Source organism: Spea bombifrons, chromosome 11 (assembly GCF_027358695.1).
Source record: "Spea bombifrons isolate aSpeBom1 chromosome 11, aSpeBom1.2.pri, whole genome shotgun sequence".
NCBI classification, from domain to species: domain Eukaryota; kingdom Metazoa; phylum Chordata; class Amphibia; order Anura; family Pelobatidae; genus Spea; species Spea bombifrons.
The window spans coordinates 8,491,523-8,518,456 of NC_071097.1; the positions used below are offsets into that span (position 1 = coordinate 8,491,523).

A 26,934-nucleotide genomic window follows, 5' to 3' on the forward strand; every position below is an offset into this window, starting at 1 on the left:
AAATATATTTTACTAATCACATTATGATTAGAAAGCTGGACTCCATTGATGTGCATGGTTGAATGCAGTACCTGGATGCTGTCCAGAGTTCTCAAGAGGGTCTGGAAACTTATTTATATTTTAATGGGCGCTGACATCTTGCAAGAGGCAAAATCTCTCGCAATTATGCTTGTGACCGCTCTCCAGAGTGGTCACTGTGTGCTTTGGGTTTAGTTTTCGGTGTTGCTAAATGCCTCAGTATCAAGGCATTTCTGCAACACCATTAAAGTGAATAAAGCAACCTTTGATTGACTTTAACACTTAATTTAATGACGTACCAGACACGTCATCGATCATTAACTGACCGTTTTACTGTGATTTGTTGGGCAGTAGATCTTGCAACAGCTGTCTTACAACAAATCTTACAACAAGCTCTCTTGCTAAGTTTATTGCCTACAATATCAGACAACACTATACATTATAGGGAGAAGATGTAGACTTATCTAATTTTCATACCACCTCTCACAGGAACATCATTGACTGTGGAAGTAGTGAGAGAACCTTGAAATAATTATGATACATGTTACATAATTGGTGAGAAACCCATTTTTAGAATAATGCAAAACTTTTCACACACCTTTAGGAAAATTAGGAAAACGTTGCTGGATAACCTAAACACTTAACTACATGTCCACCTCCTTCTGCTTTTTTATGTATACTAGAGTTTGTCTGTATAGCTCCAAAGTTTCGGGTCACTTAGAAGGTTCGTCATCCATTAAAATAACACCAAATGGATAAATACAGTGTAGATATTGTGGATTTTGTAAATGACGGTTGTGAAAACAGCTGATTTTGAATGGAATATCTTCATAGGCATTGAAACACAGTATGGCTTTCCGCATACAAAAAAATCCTTTTATGTCTTTTGTGCTCAGGCCCTGGAGTCTGAGTATGTCAGCTCTCAACTTCATCACTGGATTGACCTGATTTTTGGCTACAAGCAGCGTGGGGATAATGCTGTTCAGGCACTCAATCTATTTCACCCTTATTTCTATGGATCTCCAGCCAATATGCGCAGTGCCGACCACCTTATCCGAAACACAGTGACTGGGTTCATAATTAACTTTGGCCAGGTTCCAAAGCAGGTAACGCAGAGAATAAAAAACACTGGATAAACTTATTCATATGTATGTCGGAAACAGTGTAAGCACATCCATTACTTAACATACTTTATTCATTTTGCAGCTTTTCACTAAATCTCACCCAGTTCGCCTGGCGAAAGATTCAACAGGACACCAGATCATCCCCTTCTACACCATACCCGGTGGTCTGAAGCCAACTAAGGTCTCACCACGAGGTACTGCTCGTTACAATTCTGTTACAACTCGTCACTGTTACAATTAGTGTTTCACACACAAGTTTTCAACCTGCCTTATCCTGATTTCTCAGCTCTCCTAGATACCTCTAGTGACATAGACCAATGGGTTTGAGTATTTTGAAATCTGAAATAATATTGTCTGCATATATGTAATCTGTTTAACCATCATAGATATATTGATACTTCTAAATTATTATAATTGCACCATTGCATCACTGAACGTTCTGTCCTGTTAACATTTAGAGGACTAAACTTACCATAGGAAGAAACTAGACAATGTTCTAGGATTGCAAAGTAACAAGGAGTAGTACCCTGGCTTGCCAAATACAAGACATCCTTGGTGAAACGGTGGTTATGAAACATGACACCGAAATCATAGCTGGCTAAGGTCACCTTTACCACCATAAATACATTTACTAATGCTGTTAATCATAAATCTCAGTACACATATATGAAATCTCTACGCAAACCTCCTGATGCATCATAATTCACCCTTTCTCCCTGTGTGTTTTCCAGGGGGAAATTTGCGTGGGGCTGTAGGACAGATAATAGCAACACGTAAGGGAGTGTTTGCAGTGGAAAAGAATCATGTTCTACTTCCTCCAACATGCACATCGAGCATAAGCTGGGGTCACAGTGATGGATCAGTGAAACTACACAGCTGCAGTACACACAAGGTAAGGTTCATTGTATTGCCAACAACAACATCAGAAACAACTTTCCACTTTCATTGCCTTTGTAAGGCACTAGTTAGGATGAGGCCTGTCCCGCCACCATTGTTTTTAAATAGGAACATCCTCTCTAGGGTTAATACACTAAAAGTTGAATTGTTAACACAGCTTGCATTCACTTGCAACCTGAATATTTATTAACATTCAAGTTAAGTGCTTGCAAGTCTTAAACTTGCAAGTTGCAGTGGAGGACAAGTTAAACTTCACTCCTCACTTGCATGCCTTAAACGGCAACTTGTAAAATTCACCTCCTTCTTATCCCTAAAATCCCACATGGCTGTTAAATGTGTCTGTCTAGTTTGAGAATTCTGCAGATATTGGTTGTGTAAGATAATGTATTTTTGTTTTTAGCGAATGACTCATAAACTGTGATGTCCACATGGGTAAATTCTTCTTCATGTTAAATTAGGAATCCCAGTGGCTGTATAATGAAATGCAGTGTTCTAGTCTCTCTTTTGTGTTGCAGGTTTTGGCTGTGTGGGAGTTGATATTACAATGGGGATGGTGTCATTGTATTGTGTGTCCCTTGCCAACCTTGATCGTTACAGCTATGAGTAGCTCGGTTCTATGTGCCTGGGAGTTCAGTTCCCCAGGACTGAAAGATCAGGAACCTAGACTGAAGATCAAAAAGGTATTAACTGATTCAAATGCGCCACCAAAATGTGAAACTGTTCACTATCTTTTAAAGCACAATAAAATGCCCATACGACAAACATTATCTCAGCCAAAAGCCACCTAGATATTTTGCCAAAATCTTCAGTAGTGTGCAAAAGATTGTATAAAAAAAAAGCCTTATCAGTTGTTTGGTTCTATCCTCTGTAGGTTTAATCACCTTCAAAGGATAGAAACACACAAACCTATGTGCTAACAGGTGTTATAGGCCATTCAAACTAGGCTCAAATCAGAAAAGCATGACTATGCACATGACTGCATGACCTGAATGGCCTATAACACCTATTAGCACATAGGTTTGTGTGTTTCAATCCTTAATTACTTACTGACATTACCTATTTCGCATACTTGCGAACTTCTGGGAGCAGACGACCCGGAGCCCTCCTTTAAGGAGAAGGCTTTACAAGAGTCGTAAGTGAGCGTGACCAAACAGCGAATGACTCAGAGACTCCTGGCGAAAACCAGAGATTTTGCAGGTATACAGGTATCATGGGAGAAAACAAGGTGTAAATACTAACTTTTGACTCTAATTATACCCATACATGTACAATGTACATGTGAGCCAAGTTTGTCAGCTCAGTAGGAGTAGAATTGTGTTCACAGTGTTTGAGATATTTTTAGTGAGTTCCTGAAACCCCACAGTGTTTGCAGCCCATTTTGATGATTTACAGACTGATATATGAGGCTATACATAAAAAGTGATCTCTGACCGCAGGTTATAACCCCTTGATAAGAGAATACACCCACATTTATACTTCATATTTGCTTCCTACATTCTAAGTGAAAGCAAATTCATAATTGATTTCAGAGCAGCTGCTTCACAGAAACATAGGTCGCCCTGCAAGAGCCTCAAGGATAGATTTACTTTTAGATTAAGAGAGAGCAACTTCCTCTGTAAAACTTTTGTACTGTCCTCTTCAGGTGCTGACAGGACATAGTTCTGCAGTGCTCTGTGTATCTGCGTCCATGCAGTATGGAGTGCTTATAAGTGGATCTTCAGATGGATCCTGCATTATTTGGGACCTGGACAAACTAAAATGTTTCCGCCGACTCCCAACACACCAAGGAAAGGTTACCTGTGTCAACATCAGTGACAGTACGGTGAGAATGTGATAAATTCTACATTTATGGTGTTAACTTTTAGAGAGCAGCTGCGTGGTATTAAATTAGAGTAAAATGTGATTGTATACACCATGTAAATCTATACCAACAGCCTACATGTATTACACATGTATTATACATGCTTAAACACAAAAGGAACCACAGTGCACAAGAAAAAAAACACAAATCAATATGGCCATGTTAGAAATACTACCTGAAGACTTGTCATATGTATATTCAAGTCATCTTCTGTATTCATATGTGTATTCCCCATGGTGGACCAAATTCTCCAAATTAGACACTCAGGAATCATTGCCCTTGTAGTCACCCATCCTTGTACAAGGTTTAGTATATTGACTTATTAGGACTGGTAAGATGAGGTCTACCCTTTCCCCCAGGTGCTGTTCCACTTCAGTTCCAACAACAGCTGGGGTAGAGGTTGCCTTTCTCTGGAACATCTTTACTGAGCAGAGTAATCTTATTGGAACCTCTATATAAAATATGTAAAACTACATCTGACCTTTTATATCTTCATTTATCCTTTTTAATGATATTGTATGTTGCAGTTCAGTCTTAAAACAAAATGTGGGCACAATTTCAAGCAAAAATGGTTGCTGTCAAGTATTTTGGGAGCTGCAGTCAGTGGTACACATGAGTAAAAATCCTAGGGTATAACAGGTATTTGAAGAATGTCTCAAGAGTTACTGCATAAATGTTTTGAAATGGTACTCTTGCTTTGACGAACGTTGGTAGCTTTCTTCATCATGCCTCTTGTTGTTTCCTAAGGGTTATATTGCCACCTACAGCATCTCTGCTCTCTATTTGTGGTCAGTTAATGGTGATCCTGTGTCCTGTACGAATATTGGAAGTGGCATTCATTGTGTCTGTTTTGCTGGACTGAGCGTGATGGTCACAGGGTCTGTGGACGGAACTGTCAAGGTTAGTTTGAAAGCACAATTTTTTGCTGTATCTGCTCACTGTAACCCCAGCTGTGAACCACAAACCTGTTCACTTTCATTGATTGCCAGTCTATTCACTCACGTTGATACCCCTGTACTGCCAATAACCACATAGTATTGACAATCTCTCTCAATGTCACAAAATGTTTGTGCAAGACTTTTACCTGTCAGGACATCAGTGGTGATAAAGTTATCTCAGGCTAGAATAATGAAAAAATTGCACAAAACTAAAACTTTGCCAGTGTATAAATACGGTAGTTTTCTGTAGGACAAGAAAGGGAGCACAACCATACCATAAACACATAACATTTCATTAGTAAATATCTGTCTGGTTTTTGGTCTCAAAACAGCCAAATCCAAAGTGATGATATTGCATTTTCAACAGAAATATGTATTCAGGTTGGTAATTCTTTTACCAAGCTGCAAGCACGTTTTTAGCCATATTGCATTTGTGGTATCTTTATAAACCACTCTCCTTGGAATCTCCGTATTAAGTTTATCCTTTTCTCTACCTTTAGCTATGGAAGATGGAAGTCGCTGAAGAAAACAAAGAAATTGGTTTGGGAGGTAAATGTAAATTCACATTGCATCTAACCCTAAAAGACAAGCCCTTCCTGTACTCGGTGGGTGTTTCTGAATAGAAATCACAAATTGTTTCAGTAATTTCATGTACCCAGGGAAAGAAATGCACTGAAATACTGTTTGGTTAGAATGGGTTTGTTAAAAATGACATTTTACATCAATTTTTAAGACATATTCGCGCTGAAATGGTTAAATCAAAAGTGTTAAAATGCCCCTAGTAAAATACTTTGGGTTGTCAACTTTAAAAAAATACATACTTTTGTTTAGCAGCTTTTCCTAATTTTTAGATATTTTTCATACTAAATGATGGTTTATATCTATAATTATTATTTCAAAAGAAAGCCCTACTTGTGCTGATAAAACAATATATAAATAGTGTGTGGGGGTGACCTAAATTATTTAGTGAGCAGTCATAGTTGAATAAAGACATAACAAAAACGCTATAGTTATTTAGTGCAAACATGGTAAAAAGGGTCCTGAGAGGGTTAATATGTTCTTGGGATCTGCATTAATTACCACTGTCCTATTATTAAAGATTCCTTTTGGGATTGGTTTAGGAAGTATTGATAAGGGCACTCTAAGCAGTATCCTGTAGAAATTGGACCCATTCACTTCTATTTTGGCATATTTGTCATACTTAAATGTTTCAGATCATCAAGCTAATTTTAATATTAGATAAAGGCAACTTGAGTAAACACAAAATGCAGCTTTTAAATGATTTCATGTTTAGAAAGGAACACTAGCTAGGTCTGTGTGAAAAACTACTGCCACCTTAGATTCTAAATCAGTTAACCAAATATAATTGATAACTGGGTTAAATTTTACTAGGCATTATTACTGTCAGCACTGTACAATCTAAACATCAATTAAATAGAACCTGTCTTCCAAAGTGAAGTAGGCTAAGAAAAAAGCACATGAAATTTAAGAACAGATGAGAAACAATTGACAGTCTGGAAAGGGTAACAAAGGCATTTTTAAAGCTCTGGCACTGCAGCCAACCATGGTGAGTGCCATTATCCACAAATCAAGAAAACCTGGAACAATGGTAGTCCTTTCCAAAATTCCTCCCAAGACTGCATCAATAACTCATCCAGGAGGTCAATACAGAGCCTAGACTTATGTGTAAAGCACTGCAAGTAAAGATCCGTGTTCACAATAAGACTGCATAAAAGTGACCCATGGTAGAGTTGCAGGGCCAAAACCACTACTGACCAGAAAGAACACAAAGGCTGGTCTCAGGGGATCCGTACCCCCGGTTCCTACGCCCATGCCCTTTTTTGGGAGACCTTTATCTGGCATAAAGGTAACATAGCAATAAGAATATTGTAACAACAGTCAAACACAGTGATGGTGTGGGGCTGCTTTGCTGCTTCAGGACATAAGCAGCTTACCATAATTGATGGAACATAAATTCTGCTCTCTACCAGAAAATCCTGAAAGACAATGTCCAGCAATCAGTTTGTGGCCTAAATCTCAAACGCAGGTGGGTTATGCAGCAGGACAAAGCAAGAATTCAGCGCAAAAACCCTGGAATGTGTCTGAATTAAAACAATTCTTCCAGGAAGAGTGGGGCAAAATTCATCCACACTGATGTAAAAGACTCATTGGCAGTTATCAAATGTTTGATTACAGTTGCTGCCCCACATGGTGGCACAGCCAGTTATTAGATTTAGGGGAGCTATTACTTTTTCATATGAGTGATATAGCTCTTACCTTCAGTACACGAAACAATCATTTAAACGCTGCGTTCTGTGCTTACTCGAGTTTTCTTTGTCTCATATTAAAATTATTTGGATCTAAATAGCAAAAATAGAAGAAATCAGGAAACGGGAAAAATACTTTTTTACAGTACTGTAATACCATGTAATAAAATGTGCTAGTAATGTGCATCAAAACCAAAAATTAGAAATATTTATGTATATTGTAATGCTACAGTTCATACAATTTATATTGCATGTGTGGCAGGCACATCATAGGCACATGCAGCCTCATGGAGCAGGACTGGATTCAGTGGCGTCGGCAGGGGAGGGCCAGAGGGGGCCACCCCCCTACATCATGCTGTGCCCCACCGTGTTCCCCCTCAATTGAAACGCCATTTTGTGATGTTTTTTTGCAGCAGCGAAAAAGCATTGATTGACGCGGATAAGAGAGAGTAGATAGTGAGAAATGGGGGGAGAGGGGGTGGATGGTGAGAAGTGGGGGGGGAGCGGGTAGATAGTGAGAAAGGAAAGTAGTTATTATATTGAAATAAAGAACAAGAATGAGTGAGAGAATGAATGAATTAAGTTGTGATTGAATGAGAGAATGAATGAATTAATGTGTGTATGAATTGTGTGAATGAGTGAGAGTATGAATTGATGCGTGGATGAATTGTGTGAGAATGAATGAATTAATGTGTGGATAAATTGTCTGAATGAGTGAGAGTGTGAAATAATGTGTGGATGTATTGTGTGAATGAGTGAGAGAATGAATTCATTTGTGAGAATACATTATTGGTGCGAATGAAAGTGTGAATTAGAGAGTGACTGTAAAAGTGTTTGTGTTTAAAGGCAAAGATGGCACAAGCAGGGTGTTTAAGCCTTGGGGACCAAGATGACACAGGCAGGGTGTTTATTTGACAAAGATGGCACAGGTAGTGTGTTTATGCGACAAAGATGGCACAGGGCAGGCTGTTTGGGGACAAAGATGTCCTATGATGGGCTGTTTGGGGACTAAGTTGACTCATGCTGGGCTGTTTGGGGACAAAGATGGCACATCCTGTGTTTGTAATTTGGGTACTGGTCAGGTTCTATGTTGTATGGCAATGTGGATGCCAAGGCTGGCCTTTGGGGTGTGCAACCTGTGACCTATGCCTGTAATTGGACAGGCATACACTGGCAGACTGCACATGCAGCTCTGTGGAGAAGAACTAGATTTCCCCAGTATTATAGATTTTTTTTTTTTTTTTAAAAAAGGTTCCCCCAGAATAAGGACGATCAAAGTATATTCAGGACCAATACAAACCATTGTGTGGAAATCTTTTCATAAACAGGACTATGTATAGGACACGTGGTCATGCGTTTAGACTGGAAGAAAGGAAATTTAGTCTAAAGCAGAGGAAAGGGTTTTTTACAGTAAGGACAATAAGGATGTGGAATTCTCTGCCTGCAGAGGTAGTTTTATCTGAGTCTGTACAGACGTTTAAACAGCAACTGTATGGATACTTGGAAAAACAGAATATTCGGGGATATAATCTTTAATTATGGTGAAACAGCTTATTGATCCAAGGAAATATCTGACTGCCATTTTAGGGTCAAGAAGGAATTTTTTCCCTGGTTAGTGCAAAATTGGAAAGAGCCAAACTGGGGGGTTTTGCCTTCTTTTGGATCAACGGCAACAAATTAACCGATATAGGAAAGGCTGAACTTGATGGACGCATGTAACTATGTAAAGTGGTGCAGCCGCTAGTAATAGTAGTAGAACACTGGGCCTGAGCAGGAGGACTGAATTTCCCCAATATTATATATTATAATGCCTGGTTTTGTCACCAATATTTATTTATCAATGAAAAATAATAGATATGATAGAAAGGTAAAAAAAAAAATTGACTTGTCCACAAATTACAGATGCGGCTAGTAGCATAAATGAGCAACTGCATTAAACTCTACTCAGGAATAGAGGAAAAATGCTGCCGACACAGTAGTACACTACAGTAGTCACTACAGCTTCTCCAATCCACAACAGTTAATTGTCTGCACTAGAATAATCTATTAATTAACGTGCAGTATCGTATATGAGTAATGAGCAATAATCTCAGCCTCTGCTCAACTGTCTCCAACACTCCAACTCCCATTAGTCTGTAACTGCCTCTACTGACAAAATGGTGTCAGCACACTTCCATATCTAATGCTTACCCCCATTTTTTTGGCTACTTCTACCTCTCAGTCATTGATATGTACCCTCCTCTCCCACTTTACCTCATCAAGAAGCACCAAAGTGGCTTGTAACAAATCAAAACAAATTTTTGTTTTTGTTAGTTTCGTCAGAGATCGCCCTTGTTTTGGTTGATTTGTATGAATGCAAATAAGAATGCACAAGTCTAGACACTGGCTACTTTCTCATCCTGTTTGAATAATCTGTAGCAGTGGATTAGAGGCCATATATAGTTTTGGGAATGTTGTGGTGGCCTGTGTGTTGCTCTTCATCATATTTAGGAACAGAATACCATGGGGATCTGTCATCTACAGCCTCTCAGGAGATAATTTACATAGTCAAAAAAGGAAATAAACATAACTTTTGCGTGAAAAGATCACTTCTGCAACATGTTGGGTATTTCTAATAGCATAAACCCAACCATTATTTATTTTGAGTCTTCCTAAACCTGGACCAAAAATCCCAGCCCTGCGGATAGAGATATGCACATTCCAGTCAGCATACAGTGGCCTCTGTCACCGACTACCAGCACAATTGTCTGAGATAATTACATTGTTTAATCTAATCGCAAACTCCATTATCACAATCCAGCACAGCGCTCTCACAGAAAAGCCCCTATTAATCCCATCATTAGGAGAAAAGAATCTCTCTAGGGCCACAAGCCTGCGCTCATCCCTCTGTCCCCGAGCTAGCAATCCAGGCTGCCCATCTCCAGAGCTTCCACTGCCTTTCCCCGCTCCAGCTAATTAGCAGATGCATGCGTGTGCCTGCGTCTCCTTATTAATCCTAAGCGCCATAAACAAACAGCAAGGAAGATTCTGCTGAAGCGGCATGCAATTTGGAAAGCAATAATACACAAATCCAATTTCAAACACAATAGTTTGAGCATTGTGTCAGACTCTGTAACTATCACAGCACTCAAATTCAATTGCTAGGCTCCTTTCCCAGCAGCAAGCTGAAATTAAATATATTTTTCTCAATTTAACAACTTGCTGACCATAAATTAAAGCAGTTTTCAAATATGTTTATATATGTATCATTGGGTACATATATAGCATATGTGTATAAATATATACCGGTGTGTGTGTATGTATATATATATATATATATATATATATATATATATATATATGCAATAACATATTGAAAGAAAATAATAAAAATATATATGTATGTACAATTATTGCATATTTTATATATGATTTTTTTGCCACAGTTTAGTATGTGGTGTTAACGCATGTTAACTTACTTATAAAATTGGCTTTACAGCAATTAAAGTTCCAGTGGTTAATATTGGGTAATGCCAATATTATATACAGTTGGTTATATATATTATTTTATATATTTGATTATGCAAATGTATATACATTGGTTATATACATTTTTCAGCAAGGCATTGATGTTCATTTACATAACATTTTTTTTCACTTACATTTTCTTTACTGAGTCAAAGTTTAGTGTATTCTTCTACACTGTGACATAGACCAACTGGAGAGAACTTTTACAATTGCATGTTACTCATGTTACTATTTGCACTTTATTATCCACTAGATTTTCATTAATTCACAGAATGATCACCACCAGAGAGTACACCTGTGCTTTTGCTTATACCGTATTTGCTCGATTATAAGACGAGGTTTTTTTTCAGAGCAAATCGGGGTCGTCTTCTAATCAGACCTCAAATAGAGGTCTGATTAGGAGACTAAGATCCAGATCCCCCGCACCGCTGCAGGGGACCTGGATCCTCCTGTCTCACCCCCCCCCCATCATACACACACTTACCGGTGCTTCCTGCTGTATTGCCGGTGCAGCGGGTTGACGTCTACGCGATCCGCGTAGACAACGTCCGCTGCAGCCGGAAGGAGGTGTGGCTAGCAGCGGGGGTTGTCTGCGTCCGTCGCTTAGACCTTCCCCGACTGTCAGAGATCAGAGTTCCCCGCACTGGTGCCGCACCGGTGTGGGGAACTCTGATCTCTGACAGCCGGGGAAAGTATACGCAACGGGCGCATACAAACCCCCGCTGCCAACTCCACCTCCTTCCGGCTGCAGCGGAAGGCGACGTCAACCCGCTGCCCCGGCTGGACGCACCGGTAAGAGAGGGCTGAGAGGGGAGAGAGGGGGAAGGGGGGTGAGAGAGAGGGAAGGGGGGTGAGAGAGGGGGGAGAGAGAGAGAGTGTGTGTGTGTGTGTGTGTGTTAAATGGGGGTATAGGGTGTGTGTGTGTTAAATGGGGGCATAGGGCATTTCTGGAGTGGCGTTAAGGGGGCATTTAATAGAGCACTCTGCCTCCTGAAATGCCTTATACCTCCCTATATGCCACTCTGCCCCATAATATGCCTTTTAACCCCCTAAATGCCAGAGTGGCATATAGGGGTATAAGGCATTTCTGGAGGCAGAGTGCTCTATACAATGCCTTTTAACTCCCTTAATGCCACTCTGCCTCCTGAAATGCCTTATACCTCCCTATATGCCACTCTGCCCCATAATATGCGTTTTAACCCCCTAAATGCCAGAATGGGATATAGGGGTATAAGGCATTTTGGAGGCAGAGTGGCACATAGGGGGTCAAAAGGCATACCATGGGGCACAGTGGCATATAGAGGGTTAAAAGGCATATCATGGGCCACAGTGCCATATTGGAGTGGCAAGCCTGGGGGCAGATGTGCGTAACTGGGGGACAGGTTGGAAAATACAAGAAATCAAAACAAAAAAAATATTTTTCTCAATCATAGCTTTTATTAAAAAAAATAGTTTACATGAATTAACATTTACTGGTAAAACTTTTTTCCTTTGGGGTCGTCTTATATTCAGGCTTTTTCTTTTTTTCCTAAGTTAATAATCAGATTTTGGGGGGTCGTCTTATAATCGAGCAAATACAGTATATTGCTTTCTTGTTACTTTCAAACACGTCTTGATGAAAGTCAACAAGGGCAACATAGTAACATAGTTCATAAGGTTGAAAAAAGACCAAATCCATCAAGTTCAACCTATATACATATTGTGTCCCTACTGTGTTGATCCAGAGGAAGTAAAAAAAAAACCCTTATGAAGCAGATGCCAATTGCCCCATACCAGGGGGAAAATTCCTTCCTGACTCCAAATATGGCAATCAGAATGGTTGACTGTCTCAGTCCATACTTGTGGACTTTTTCTTTCTTTTTATTTATAATTTGTTCACAAACATTCCCGTCCCAATAAAATACATGTGAACAAGAGAATACTTGAAATATATATTCTATTAAAGTCAGCTTTGGGTAGTTTTGGCCATGGTGCAGTCAGCTTCGCCTTCAGCACCGTGACAGGAACAGTAGTCAATTTTATTTAGTTAAATAACATAGACACTTAACACATGATAAACACGTGGTACAAACATGCCAGAACACGCAACAAACATCACCAGCACTTTACTTAACACTAATTTAAACGTTCCTAACAACAACACCGGCTGGCATAACTGTAAAACCATATCCCTGTTGAATTAAATGTCTTAATTCAAAATGAGAGTCGCATAATTTTGCCCTTTTTTTTGACAGGAATGCCCTTTCTAACTAGCTCATCTTTAAGATTCTTTGAAAGACCAAAACAAAACAGGTCTAACAGTGCCACATTATTCCATGCTGTTCTATAGCCCAAACACTAAATTTTGTAATTTATTCTCAGACCTAATGGCAGGTTTTGTGTTTTTGCTATGTCTGTGATTGCCTATTAACTCATTTAGTGCATCTCCACTTCTTTTGAAATAAAGAAAAACTCCAAAAATGTATTTAGGTATTTGTCCTGTTCTCGGAAACACCTCATATGCCTGGTATTGTATGGGTAGTGTATGGGTTAAATATGAATGATGCGCCTCACTGTTTCTAAACAAGGTTTTTCAAACTAATATTTGAAAGTTGACATCCCAAAGGAGCGGCATTTTAACACTTTTTTATATATCCATTTTAGCGCCAATCAATCCTAAACATTGCAGTAAAATGTAATTTCTTTCATTTTTAACAACCCCATTCTATCCAAATACAGTATTTTAGTAGATTTCTTTCCCTGAGTACGTGAAATTACTGAAACAACTTGTGACGTGTATTCAGAACCCCCTCCCCTTTTTTGTATTCACTTCAACTAAGTCAATTTACTCAAGACTTATAATGCATGGTGAATAAGCTATTAACGCTGAAATATAGTCAAGGAGTTCCACTCGTTCACAATGGTAACAAGGAATGTAGAATTTATATATAAATAAATTGTTGGTTCAGTATGGGAGACATTGGGAAGGAAGAAGGAAAGAATGGTAACATGACATGATATACCTCCAAATCCCCTTATGACTTCACAAAGTATTGTTTATTAGTTAAAAGTGTTATGCTCAAGATTTATCACATTTGATAATTAAGTCACTATTTTGGAACTGATTTAAAGATTTTTTATCAATATCACTTTATAGAATTTTGGGTTCTACTCACTATTATGGGTTGGTAAATAACTCACTATTATTGGAGTTAAAGATTCCTTAGTGATTCACTTCTGCATGGAAATAATTCAAGGACCTTTGAATTGGCACAAAAATAACGTGTTTATATAGGAGGGGAGCACATGGCTATTAAAAAACGGAAATACAAATGTAAAAAAAAATGACCCGCACCACTATTACTGGTTGGTTTACTAATATTGGAATTGAGTTTTTAGTTATTCACATCTCTATAAAAATAATTTAAGGATCTTTGGTATAGGTACACAAAAAATGTGTATATATAGGAGGAAAGCATATGGGTCAGAAGAGTGCAAATACAAATGTAAAAAAAATTTTTTTTTCTTTCTTCTCATTGTCTAATATACAAGATAAGGGGTGATTACTTTTATCTAAAGTAATATGCAGAATTTTAGTTGAATTTATATAATGTTATTGCAATTATATAATGATCCACGATGTAGTAATAGGATGATTTATAACTTTTACTTATGATAATATGTCATCATATACCTCCTTATTTGATGCCCCTAACCTAACAAGTTCTGCAATAAAAGCAGTAGTTTGCAGAAAAGGGCTATATTTATCTCAAAGGGCTACAATTTATATATATATATATATATATATATACACACAATTGTTAATATTTACACTTAAAACCAGACAAAATAGATAGAATAACATGTGGTACTCTGATATTTGGCGGATATTTTAACTGTATCTAATTTAAAACTAGATTGAAATAATAATTCAAAACTCCCCCAAAAAAGATAAAACTGCCTGAACTCTCACAAGATAAAATTGAATATCTAAATAGACCTTTTAATTGAAAGGAGATTAGAGATGCAATATATATATATATAAAGCACCGGGCCGGGACATTTTTCTCCTCTATATTTTATCAAAAATTTGAAAATATAGTTTCTCCTCTCCTACTACGAGCATTCTCAAACATTTCTGATTGTAATCAATACCAAGAGAAATGCTACAAGCCTCTATTACACCGATCCTTAAGACCGACAAGGAGTCTACTCTGGTCTCTAACTTTAGGTCAATATTACTTATCAATTTGGATATAAAAAATATTTTCACGAATCCTTGCAAACAGGTAATTCCAGGCATTATACATTAATACCAAAGTGGATTTATCAAAGCAAGGGGTGTGACAGATAATATTAGGAAGCTACTGAATCATATTCAACACATAGATATACAAAAATCTAGTGCAGTTCTGATGGCCCTTGATGCCAAGAAGGCTGTTAACTGGAGGTTTTTGGAGGTCTATTTAAGGAAAAAACTATGGCATTATACTCTTGTGCAAGAGTTTCGGGCCATATGCTTCTATCTAGACAGTTTTCTATAGAGAATGGAACTAGGTAAGGCTGCCCTCTAAACCCACTACTTTACATAATGTCTATGGAACCTATGGTGGCCCTATTAAGATAAACATTAAAAGGCATTACAGTAAACTCAACTCAAATGTAAAATAGCCTTATATGCAGACAATGATTTTCTTTCTCTTGCAGAATTCAGTCTCAAAACTTTTGAACATTATAGACATTTACGGCAAACTTTCAGGCTACATAAATAATATAAACAAGACACAAACTTTATCAAAATTTATATCTGAAGATTCAATGAAAATACTAAGAATTATGTTTCATTTTGATTGGAATAATAATTGTATAGATGATCTAGGAATTAAGATGCTGCCAGACTTCAATTACTCTGATCTATCTAATTTTAAAAAGACCCTTAATTCATAGTGAGGGAGGGAAATCTCTTGGCTGGGTTGAATAAATGTTGTCAATTCCTATTTAATTCCAAAAGTATTGTATTTACCATATTGGGTCGATTATAGGCCGCACCCTAAAAGTTAGAAATTTTGATTCTTAGTGTAATAGATATGCTGCCACTCTGCTCCCCCAGATATGCTGCTACTCTGCCCCCCCGAGATATGCTGCCACTCTGCCCCCCCGAGATATGCTGCCACTCTGTCTGCCCCCCCGAGATATGCTGCCACTCTGCCCCCCCCAAGATATGCTGCCACTCTGCCCCCAAGATGTGGCTCCCGCTCTAGATTTACCAATCCAGACTCCCGGGTGTCTTGCAGGGTTGGCGTATACAACTTCTGGTGCCGGCACTTCTGCTGTGGGAAGTGCCGGCAATGGAGATTGTTAAAGCGCATTGTGCAGGCGTTCACCCGCTGCGGCGATACGAGCGTAAACTATTGTTAAAGCACATCGAGCAGACGTGCCGGCACCGGAGGTTGTTTATGCACATCGCCACAGCCGGTGAACGTCTGTGCGATGCGCTTAGACAATCTCCCGTGCTGGCAGTGGAGGCTGTCTCAGCGTATCGGAGAGTAGGATGCAGGTCCCCTGCAGCGCTGCCTGGGATCTGTATCCTAAAACTGCATGTCCCAGGCGTCAGGCGATACGAATTGTACATTCCTGTGCTAAACCCGTATATAGGCCGCACCTCCATTTTAAAGACTTAAAGTGGGGGGGAGTGCGGCCTATATTCGGGCAAATATGGTAACATGAAACATCACATTGAAAGTAAATATTAATAAATTAAAGCAATCCAAAAATAGTATAAGTCAGTATATATGGCAGGACAAGAGGCCTACAATTGCACAAGCACGTTTCCAAAGAAAATGTGTGAATGGGGATATTTCCTTTCCTGATGTCTCGCATGTGATAAGTCTTTAGAAAATGTTTCCTCTCCCAAACCTGTATGGTTGGAAATTTAAAGAATAGACATTGAACTAATTGAAGCATTTTAATGGTCTTGTTACAAACGGACATTATTAAAAGTTTATATATTAAAAATATTATCGCTGACAGTTTAAGACCACAATTCTTTTACTTAGAAAATGTTCATATTCAAAACCATATCTTAATGTTCACTCCGATCGCATGTATGGAATTTATGATTGGCAACTTAAATTTAAAGGGCTGGAAAAAAACAAAGTATTAGGTATTACAGATATTCTTGATCAAGGAATTATTTTACCTTTTGATCAATTGCAAATTAAATTTGGTCTACCATCCAAACAGATATTTAATTATTTAAGACTCAAACGTCTTTAGTCTTTTGTAGAACTAAAATTATTTATTATTTATGATAGCCACTTTAAAAAGAAAGTAATTTCTAGTATGTCAAAGTTCCTCCAACGATCTCCATCGCAAAAATAAATTACATACTACTTTTCCTTGGTAAAATTGTATACAAGGAATCTTACTGACAAAAAGATTAATTGCTGCTTTTCGCCCAGTTGCTGGAGATGTTCTAAAGAACTGGGATCCTATCTGCATATTTGGTGGGACTGTAATGAGCAAACTTCTACCAAAAGAAATTTGCAAAAGCTCCTGCAATATATTCTAGAGGTATTCTATAGGAGGAAACTGGAAGAAATCTGGTAGTCTTGCCTGGCAAGAAATTATAAACCAGATTGAATTACAATATAATTTGGAACCAAGCTTTTTCAATAAACAACTCTATTGAGACCAGTAAAGAAATCTGGCAACCATGGTTAATCTTTGTCTCTTAATGAATATAAATCATCAGTGAGACTCTCCTGATTCTTTCTCTCTCCTTCACCACTTGTTCTCATATTTGTTCTAAGAATGACCTAAATTTAAACTAAATTCTTGTAACCTACCAACTGATTGACAGTTTTTCTTCTACTGAATACAGTATTGTGAACTGCAATCTACCTTGCATTACTGTATAGATATGTGAATCAAATATTGTATGGATGCATTCATTGTCTGACAGAAAATAAATTTAAATAATAAAAAAAACACCCCCCGAGTACAGGGACCATATGCATTGGTAAGGCATGAGACACAATAGAGGTCCCATATTTTTTAACCCCCAATTTTAAAAAAATTAGACAGCTTGGGGAATCTAGTTAGGGGCATATTGGCTTGTCGCATGCAGCTAATTCCACACCAACATCTTCTAAAGTTAGTCTAACAAAAAGGGAAATATTTTTCACTTCCATTTTGCATTTTCACCAGGTTTAGTTTTCTGAGTGCATATGTGAAACAAAAAAGGTCTTGATTTGTGCTTAGTAACACCCCCCCCCGAGTTTAGCAATACCCCACATGCATGGATAGGTCATGGTTGATGACTTGTAAGTCTACTGACATTGATCAGGGAGACGAATCAATAATCAGTGACTTAAAATGTCACTGATGGGTGATCAAGTTATAATTATGTGTTTTTTTTTATTATTACTTAAGATGACCTCTCTCTTTCTAGGGCAGGGTCATTCAAGGGCTGCTATAATGATCAGATCCCTCCTATTGGCCAGGAGTGATCTGATCATCATCAGCCAACTTTTGGCAGTTTTAACGGCTGCAGATCCTTAACTCACAGCAATTGACCAGGAAGCACCCTTGACTTCCAAGTCAGTGCTATTATTATTATTTGTTTTAATCTTTTAATGCTGATGGAGCTGGTGGAGCACAGGAACCGGCATAAGGAATATTGACTGATATTTAGTCCCCACAAGCTTGCAGGGACAAATATTAATCCCTGCATACTGCAATCATGTCATGGTACCAGGTACATCACAGAACCAATGAGCCCACTTGGGCATGACATACTTGGTACGCCTCCAGACGTGAAGGTGGAGGTACTGTAGTAGCGACCAAGCAAGAAAGAGCCTACGTTTTAAATGTAACTGCTGGATGTAGACACCGGTGGAGCTCTGGGACGTGGGGTAAACATTACCTGTGTTACAGACTGACACAGTGTGAAATGCTTTATCTGAGTCCTGTTACTGTTACAGAGACTTTGTGTGATCCTTGGGGCCTACACAGACTATAATTTATATTTAAGCTCCTTTACACAATTATACAATTTATAAGAATAATCTTGGATCCTATTATAACAGGTTTGATTTCATCTTAATATGTAGATGTTGAATTGCTGAATACACAACAACCCTTTAATTTAGTGCACTTCTAATTTGACAAGTGGTAGTACTAAGAAACGACTAAACAAAACAAAAAGTTGATGTGCAAAGAAATATAGCACAAGGCACAATCTCATCTGCCTTTTTTATTTGTGTAGGTGAGAAGCTGGGTACTTCTCTGCGTTTGTTTCATCAGTTGGTGCCTGGAGACTCGACCACGGGGAAGCAGCATCGTCTGGCAGCAGTCACAGCTCTCACTGTGTCAAGGTACAAAGCTTGATCTGTTCTACTCCCTACTTTGGCAATATACAATCATTATTGTCATAACACCAGTTGCACTTTTTCACTTTTTTATATATTCTCAAAAAAAAATATGTTGTGATGTCTTAGCAGTGGGCAGCATTTATGTGGAGATACTGTGTCTCCACACTGGATGTGAAATACTGTTCCTCCCTGGCATGTTCACAGGATTCTTGCTCACCCAATGGTTCTGTTAACCGACAGGGATGCTGTATTTAAGGAGGTTGTCTCAGTAGCTGTGGTTTGATCTTGTTTATTGTGCCACTTGAAAGACAGATAGTGAACACTTGCCAAACCAGCGCTGGCAATAGATGTGTTTAGCATAAAAATGTGAAAGCCCTGGGGGTGGGGGTCTAAGAAAGCAACAAATGTGTACTGCAGAACCCTTCTTACATTTGCAGGCAGGACATAGAAACATACAATTTGGCGGCAAAAATAAACAAACAAGATTTAACTTAATGCACTTGTATATTGTTAGAGGGGATTTGATGGCTTAAGTGTGCCTTTAAATCAGTAGGTGAATTTTGTTTCACCCCACCACTACTGACTTCTTGAAAGAGAAAGCACACACTCTGTGAGAAGAGAGACATGCATACAGATACAAACTGTGCTTTCTTCTGCCGAGACACCAGCGGTTAAGCCCTTCGGCACCAGAGAAAACCAGCATTATAGCGATGAAGGGGGATGCTGCTGCAACGGAGTCGCTTTAGTGCTGTAGCTTGCCGTAGTGTAGCTTATGCAGAGCTGGTACTGTCCTAAAAGGGACAGTGAGCTGTCATAGCAACCCACCCATCAGACAGAACCAATGTTGAGGTGAGAACAGAACACTTTATTGCAGAAACACACAGCCTTATATACACATCTCAATCAGATGAGGAATGTAATTAGTTTAACACACACAATGGGTCCACCAACTACATATTTGGGAACATACACATGCTGTTTTGGGGCCTTTCCAAAGGAGCTCACCCACAAACAAGGTGTCCCTGGATAGCTCAGGACCTCCTTTACCTGGTTCAAATAGCGTCTTGACCCCAAGAAACTACGTTTATACTTCACCAGTTCATGGCTGACTTTCCATCCGATGAAGAGTTCCAGGGCTCTTAGATGTTTTCCGCTTTGTTATGAAAAGGTGGCTTTCCGGGCTTCCCTGTGGAGCACCCACTTAACCACAAAAAATGTCATTATCCGTCCTTTGGCGTCCGAGTGACACCTGGTTAAACTTCCGATCCACGGCATTCCTATGTAACGCACTGGGCATTTTCGGATTTCTTGAGGATCAGAAACTTTGGTCAGCTTATGGAGCTCTGTCTGGAAAGCATAAATAGGGTTCCAGTTGGTCTCTCTGCTTCCACCCTGTAATCCTATCAGGTACAGGATGACTTAAACATAAATCCACCGAGGGGAAATGATGTTAGAAATCCACAAAATGATAATAGTCTTTTATAGGTGGATCATGCACAGGGCAATCCTAGTCCCAGCAGTCCCAAGGCCCTTCCAGGAGTCCAGGGTATGGATTTTTCCATGACAGTGCTTTTATTGAATATAATAATAGTTATAATATTTACTCAAATGATACATAAAATTGACATGTTGGTGATCGAGTGGAAGCATTAGACCAATACAGCATTAGAATTTGAATGTAGATATGGTGTGTTACAATCTTTTAGACTGTTCAGCAGTTTTAAAATACTTCTAGTAATTGGTTTCACCCTAGTGCTGCTTTGGAGCTCTTTATGCTATTTACCCGGTATATTGCAGACACACACACCTAAACTTCCACCTGTCTATTATATTGTCATCAATTATAAAGCAAAATATCAGTAATCTTTATGCAAACTGGTAAAATCTGTTTACGCACAATGAAAACCCATGGAAGCATCTGGAAAAAAAAGCTATGTGGTATAGCTGGAGGCATTAGTAGCAGAAAGCAAGGGCAGATCTAGAGCCTGACCTTGTAGTGGGGCCTCACACTAAAACACACCCAGATACAAACATCCAGACCCTTGCACTAACACATGTATACACACACTAACATACACACCCAGACACCCACACAAACACAAAGATGCTCAAACACACATACTAACATACCCAAACAAAAACACATGTTTACACACTAATATACCCCCACACACTCACATACACACCCAGACACGCACATTGAATGAAGACACCTTCACACACTAAAATACGCACACACACTAACATACCCAGGCACATAATCACACACCAACATACCAAAACACACACGTTCACTAACATACCCAGACACCCATGCTAAAATAACCAAAGACACATGGAGACATTAATGTACAGACAGACACACTCACTAAAACACACACTTTCATATATACATGTTTACATACCCAGACACCCATTCTAACCCATTCAAAGACACGTGTTCAAATGCTTATATATCCATACACTCATACACTAATATTCCTAGGCGGATACACACACTTACAGTGAAGGAAAAAATATTTGATCCCCTGCTGATTTTGTACATTTGCCCACTGACAAAGACATGATCAGTCAATAATTTTAATGGTAGGTAGTGAGAGACAGAATAACAACAAAAATATCTCAAATAAGTTATAAATTAATTTGCATTTTACTTAGTATTTGATCCCCTATCAATCAGCAAGATGTCTGGCTCCCAGGTGTCTTAAAGGGAGAGACACTTGTCTGAAGAAGCAATCAATCAATTAGATTCCAAACTCTCCACCATGACCAAAGAGCTGTCCAAGGATGTCAGGGACAAGATTGTAGACCTACACATGGCTGTAATGGTCTACAAGACCGTTGCCAAGCAGCTTGGTGAGAAGGTGACAACAGTTGGTGCGATTATATAGAAATGGAAGAAACACAAAATAACTGTCAATCTCCCTCGGTCTGGGGCTCCATGCAAGATCTCACCTCATGGAGTTTCAATGATCATGAGAACGGTGAGGAATCAACACAGAACTAACTACAAAACAATTGGTAATACACTACGCTATGAAGGACTAAAATCCTGCAGCGCCCGCAAGGCCCCCTGCTCAAGAAAGCAGATGTACAGGCCCGTCTGCCAATGAACATCTGAAGGATTCAGAGGAGAACTGGGTAAAAGTGTTGTGATCAGATTAGACAAAAATCTATTTGGCATCAACTCAACTCGGCGTGTTTGAAGGAAGAGGAATGCTGCCTATGACCCCAAGAACACCATCCCCACCGTCAAACATGGAGGTGGAAACATTATGAATTGGGGAAGTTTTTCTGCAAGAGAACTTCACCGCATCAAAGAGATGATGAAGGTTCGAGTTGCCAAACATCCGCCTCGAAACCTTAATGACTTGGAGAGGATCTGCAAAGAGAAGTGGGACAAAATCCCTCCTGAGATGCAAACCTGGTAGTTACAAGAAACGTCTGATTTCTGTGATTGCCAACAAGGGTTTTGCAACCAAGTACTAAATCATGTTTTGCAAAGGGGTCAAATACGTATTTCACCAAAAAATGTAAAATGCAAATTAATTCATAACTTATTCAGATTTTTTTTTGTTATTCTGTCTCTCACTGTTCAGATAAAATTATAGACTGATCATGTATGTATGTATGTATGTATGTATGTATATATATAAAATCATACCCAGACACACTTACATACCCAGGCAGATACACACTTACATATATAGTCAGACACACTAACATAACCAGGCAGGCACTAATATACATACCCAGGCAGACGCTAACATGCATACCCATACCAACATACAGACACACACACAAATACCCAGATACTGAAATATATACCCAGACACTAACATACATACCCAGACACACACTGACAGGATGTCAGTGCCCCAAAAAAACTTGTTTGTGCCATCTGTGTTCACAGGCTGCTTGTCAGCATCCCCAAACAACTTTTCAGTGCCCCAGACAGTTTGCCTGTGTAATTTTTGTCCCCAAACAGCTTGCCTGTGCCATTGTTGTCCCCAAAAAGTTTGCCTGTGCCATTGTTGTCCCCAAAAAGTTTGCCTGTGCCATTGTTGTTCCCAAACAGTTTGCTTGTGCCATGCCATCCTTGTCACCAAACAGCTTGTCTGTGGCCCCAAACAGCTTGCCTTTGCCATCTTTGTTCCAACAAGCTTGTTAATGCCCATATAGCTTGTCTGTGTGCAGACTGACTCAGCATGCAGGAAGTGGATGTCATGTCACTTCCTGCGCGATGGATGATTTAGGCACAAAGTTGCCTAATAACATCCATATGAGAGGGTTTCCAATATCTGTCTATATGCCGATTACATTTTAATCCCTGTTATTGACCTTCCTGTTTCCTTGGGTTAACTGATGAGAGAAATTAAAAATTACAGTTTAATTTCAAATTACAAATTAAATATAAATACAACAATAGCTCAAGTCTGAAAAGTCTAAAAATTTAGAAGACATTATGGTTAAAAAAACTGCAAAAGAATCTTCAATTGTGTTGGATGAATAAAGATTTTAAGTATCTTGGTATACCTAATACAAGGGATATTAAAATACCGGTAATGACGGAGGTGAGGCAGACCAACAAATCTGTAATGGAGACGCAATAAAATATCATGGTGGGATAGGATATATACTCCAAAGTGGCCTTATTTATTTCTGATGATACCTTTAGAGGTCCAAAAGAACTGGCTTGATTTAATACAATCAGGCTTTTCTGGCTTTATATGGAGAGATACAAAAAAAAACCTAGGATAAAGTTCTCTGATTCAAGCTAAGATGGTTAATCAAGGAGACCTAGGCTGTCCCCTCATAAATCAAAGCTACCAGGCAAATATTGTGGCCCATATACATCACCATTCACAGCTATTTCCATGTAAAATAGGAAATTTCTAGCTGTGCTAACATATAGCATACATACAGTACAGGAACGCAATAAATGTACATCGACATACCAGAGCTTGTACTTTATGTGTGGAGAATGAGAAGGACAAAAACATTTTTGAAAACTGGTGACAAGTTAACCATAAGCTGCAACCCAAAACAAAAGGTAAAAGTCAGGGGACATTGACAGTGTGTTTCCAACCCTTGAGATGTAATGGAAAATGTAGTAAGTGACAATAACTCCAACTAATGTTATAGAAAATGTTGTCCTAAGTAACCTAATAGAAAAGTTAGAGTATACCTCCAAAAGGTGCACGGAGGAAACAAAGGACGACCATGGCAGCCACTTAAGACCATTTTTATACTCCCCCAGAAGCAGCTACCAAATCTTCCAACTGGGAAATTAAATTAACTCTAGCAATCCAAGCACTTATGGACCAGGAATCCTCCAAAATCTGGGGATAATGGCCTTGGCAGCTTGAACTAAATGCATCGTGAGAGAGTGCTGCAGGGGAACTAACAAAGTCTGGGTCCATTACCTCCCTTATCACCGAAACCACAATCTCCCAAAACCTACGAATGTCATCACACTCCCACCACAAGTGAATATATGAACCTTCCCGTAATCCTGATACTTGAGGGAGATAATGATGAATATCTGTAGGAACCTTCTACCAATGAGATTTGAATGAACGTTCCTGGATCTTGCTGGACATAACCCCTTTGTGTATGTTCAGTAACATTTTATCCCAATCCTCCTCCGTAAATCCCTTTCCCATAAACTACAATAAAATGGTTTGGTATTACCATATTTGTTCAAAAGTAAAGCGTAAATTCTTGATAAAAGATGGGAGGGTTCAAAGGGCGAAAGACACAATTGCTCAAAACCAGTTAACATCCTAGTGACTTGAGCGGCTCTGAGTCAAAATGCTTCACCTGATGCTATAGAAAAGTCGCTTGAAAGGTGGATGGGGACTGTGTTGGGTCAAGTCTGTGATGGGTTTAAAGGTGGCACCCCGGATAACATGGCATATCCTGAGACATTTCACCTGTTTGGGTGTCAATAGTCTAAGAATACCAGTGATAACATAAATATGTAATTCTGGGTTGTGTGTGATGGGAAATAATGGTCCGGGTGTGGTGGTTAATAGCTGTTGTGCTGCGTGACCTTAACGTGACCGTGATCATGGGAGGGGTGCCTGTCGTAAGAGTTCTAAAACGTTCATCCAGCCAAGGAGCAACCGAAATATGACAGCCATGCAGACCAATTTGATTCAGTGTGAGGCATATGGTCTGAGCACTGACAGGCTGACCCCCCCACCCCTTAAACCTCTGCAGCAATGCTGGCAGCACTCATACGTCTATTTCCCAAAGACAACCTCTGGATATGACACTGAGCACATGCACTCAACTTCTTTGGTTGACCATGGCGAGGCCTATTCTGAGTGAAACCTGTCCTGTGAAACCACTGTATGGTCTTGCCCACCGTGCTACAGCACAGTTTTAGGATCTTGGCAATCTTCTTATAGTCTAGGTCATCTTTATGTAGAGCAAGAATTCTTTTTTCAGATCCTCAGAGAGTTCCAGTGACCAGTATGAGAGAGTGTGAAAGCGATAACATGAAATTTAACACATCTGCTCCCCATTCACACCTGAGACCTTGTAACACTAACGAGTCACATGACACGGGGGAGGGAAAAATGGCTAATTGGGCCCAATTTGGACATTTCCACTTAGGGGTGTACTCACTTTTGTTGCCAAGGTTTAGACATTAATGGCTGTGTGTTATTTTGAGGGGACAGCAAATTTGCATACAGGCCGTACACTCACTACTTTACATTGTAGCAGAGTCTCATTGCTTCAGTGTTGTCACATGAAAAGATATTAAATATTTACAAAAATGTGAGGGGTGTACTCACTTCTGTGAGATACTGTATAACAGCTTCATTTTGTAGTGGAAATTTTTGCCCATTTATCCAGTAGAGCATTTGTGAGGTTACGCACTGATGTTGGACGTCTGGCTTGCAATCTCTGTTCCAGTTAATTTGAAAAGTGTTCAGTGGCTCTGTGCAGGTCAGGGCTCTGTGTAGGCCAGCCAAGATCTTCCACACCAAACTCATCCAACCATGTCTTTATGGACTGGGGCACAGTCATGCTGGAATAGAAAAGTTATGACAGAGGGGTCATCAAAGACCTCAATGTGGTTAGTGCAGTCAAGAAGAGGCCCTGCAGGGTCTGTACTTACCACGTCTCTGATGACTCCTCTGTAGCTGATCACACATGGTGTAATCAGGAAAGCAGAGCTCCAGAGCATTCAAAATTAATACAAATTAGCATAGTGTGTAGGGTAATGTTTTGGCCCTCATAAACCTAAAAAAAAACAATTGTGGGGTATTATTCCACACATACATAAAAACATACATAAAAATGTCCCTTTCACTGGTACATAGAAGATCCTGTGACATTATTATATGCTCATGCAGTTCTCTTCCAGTTTGTGTGTGTTGCCCAACAAATGAAGCAAATTTACACTCATAGGTTGGTTGTTTATTGTTTTGGATATATATATATATATATATATATATATATATACACTGTATATATACTGTATATATACTGTATATATTAATGTGACATCATTTCTCAAGTATTTTCACTATACCTTAAATAGGAAGGTCTCACAATAAAAAACTGAATGAATGTTACATTAGTGTTATTAAGTGCTAGGTCAGTGTGAGCTGTAGCTGAATACAACACTATATGGGTACAGAGGTCCTGATTCACTGCATGTATAATGATGATATGTAAATATGTAATTAACAAGAGATTCATATACTAAGATTGCTTTGTCAAATATTCTGCAGGAATTCTGAAAAACTCTTTGTCGGTGATGAACGAGGAATTATTACCAGCTGGCACCTGGACTAAAAGCCTTGGTTTTATCTTGCTCCATCCTAGGCCAAAAGACCGTTCCTCTGACTTGTTACATATAGACATTTCAGAAGGTATTGTGACAGCAGAAAAGGAGAACTTTGAAGAATTATCAGTGTTCAAGGTGACATATAGTGATGCTACAGTAGT

The 26,934-nt window shown here is 39.1% G+C and overlaps 1 protein-coding gene across 1 annotated transcript in view; it reads left to right on the forward strand.

Moving 5' to 3' along the window:
* The window catches only part of WDFY4 (WDFY family member 4), a 208,753-nt gene extending 181,819 nt beyond the window's left edge, over nt 1–26,934 (forward strand). The window contains exons 54-62 of the mRNA XM_053449912.1: nt 915–1,124; nt 1,225–1,336; nt 1,874–2,034; nt 2,555–2,719; nt 3,682–3,861; nt 4,648–4,800; nt 5,339–5,387; nt 18,861–18,969; nt 26,718–26,934. Of these exons, the coding sequence (XP_053305887.1) occupies nt 915–1,124; nt 1,225–1,336; nt 1,874–2,034; nt 2,555–2,719; nt 3,682–3,861; nt 4,648–4,800; nt 5,339–5,387; nt 18,861–18,969; nt 26,718–26,781 (1,203 nt within the window). The 3' untranslated portion in view covers nt 26,782–26,934. The remainder of the gene's footprint in view (nt 1–914; nt 1,125–1,224; nt 1,337–1,873; nt 2,035–2,554; nt 2,720–3,681; nt 3,862–4,647; nt 4,801–5,338; nt 5,388–18,860; nt 18,970–26,717) is intronic.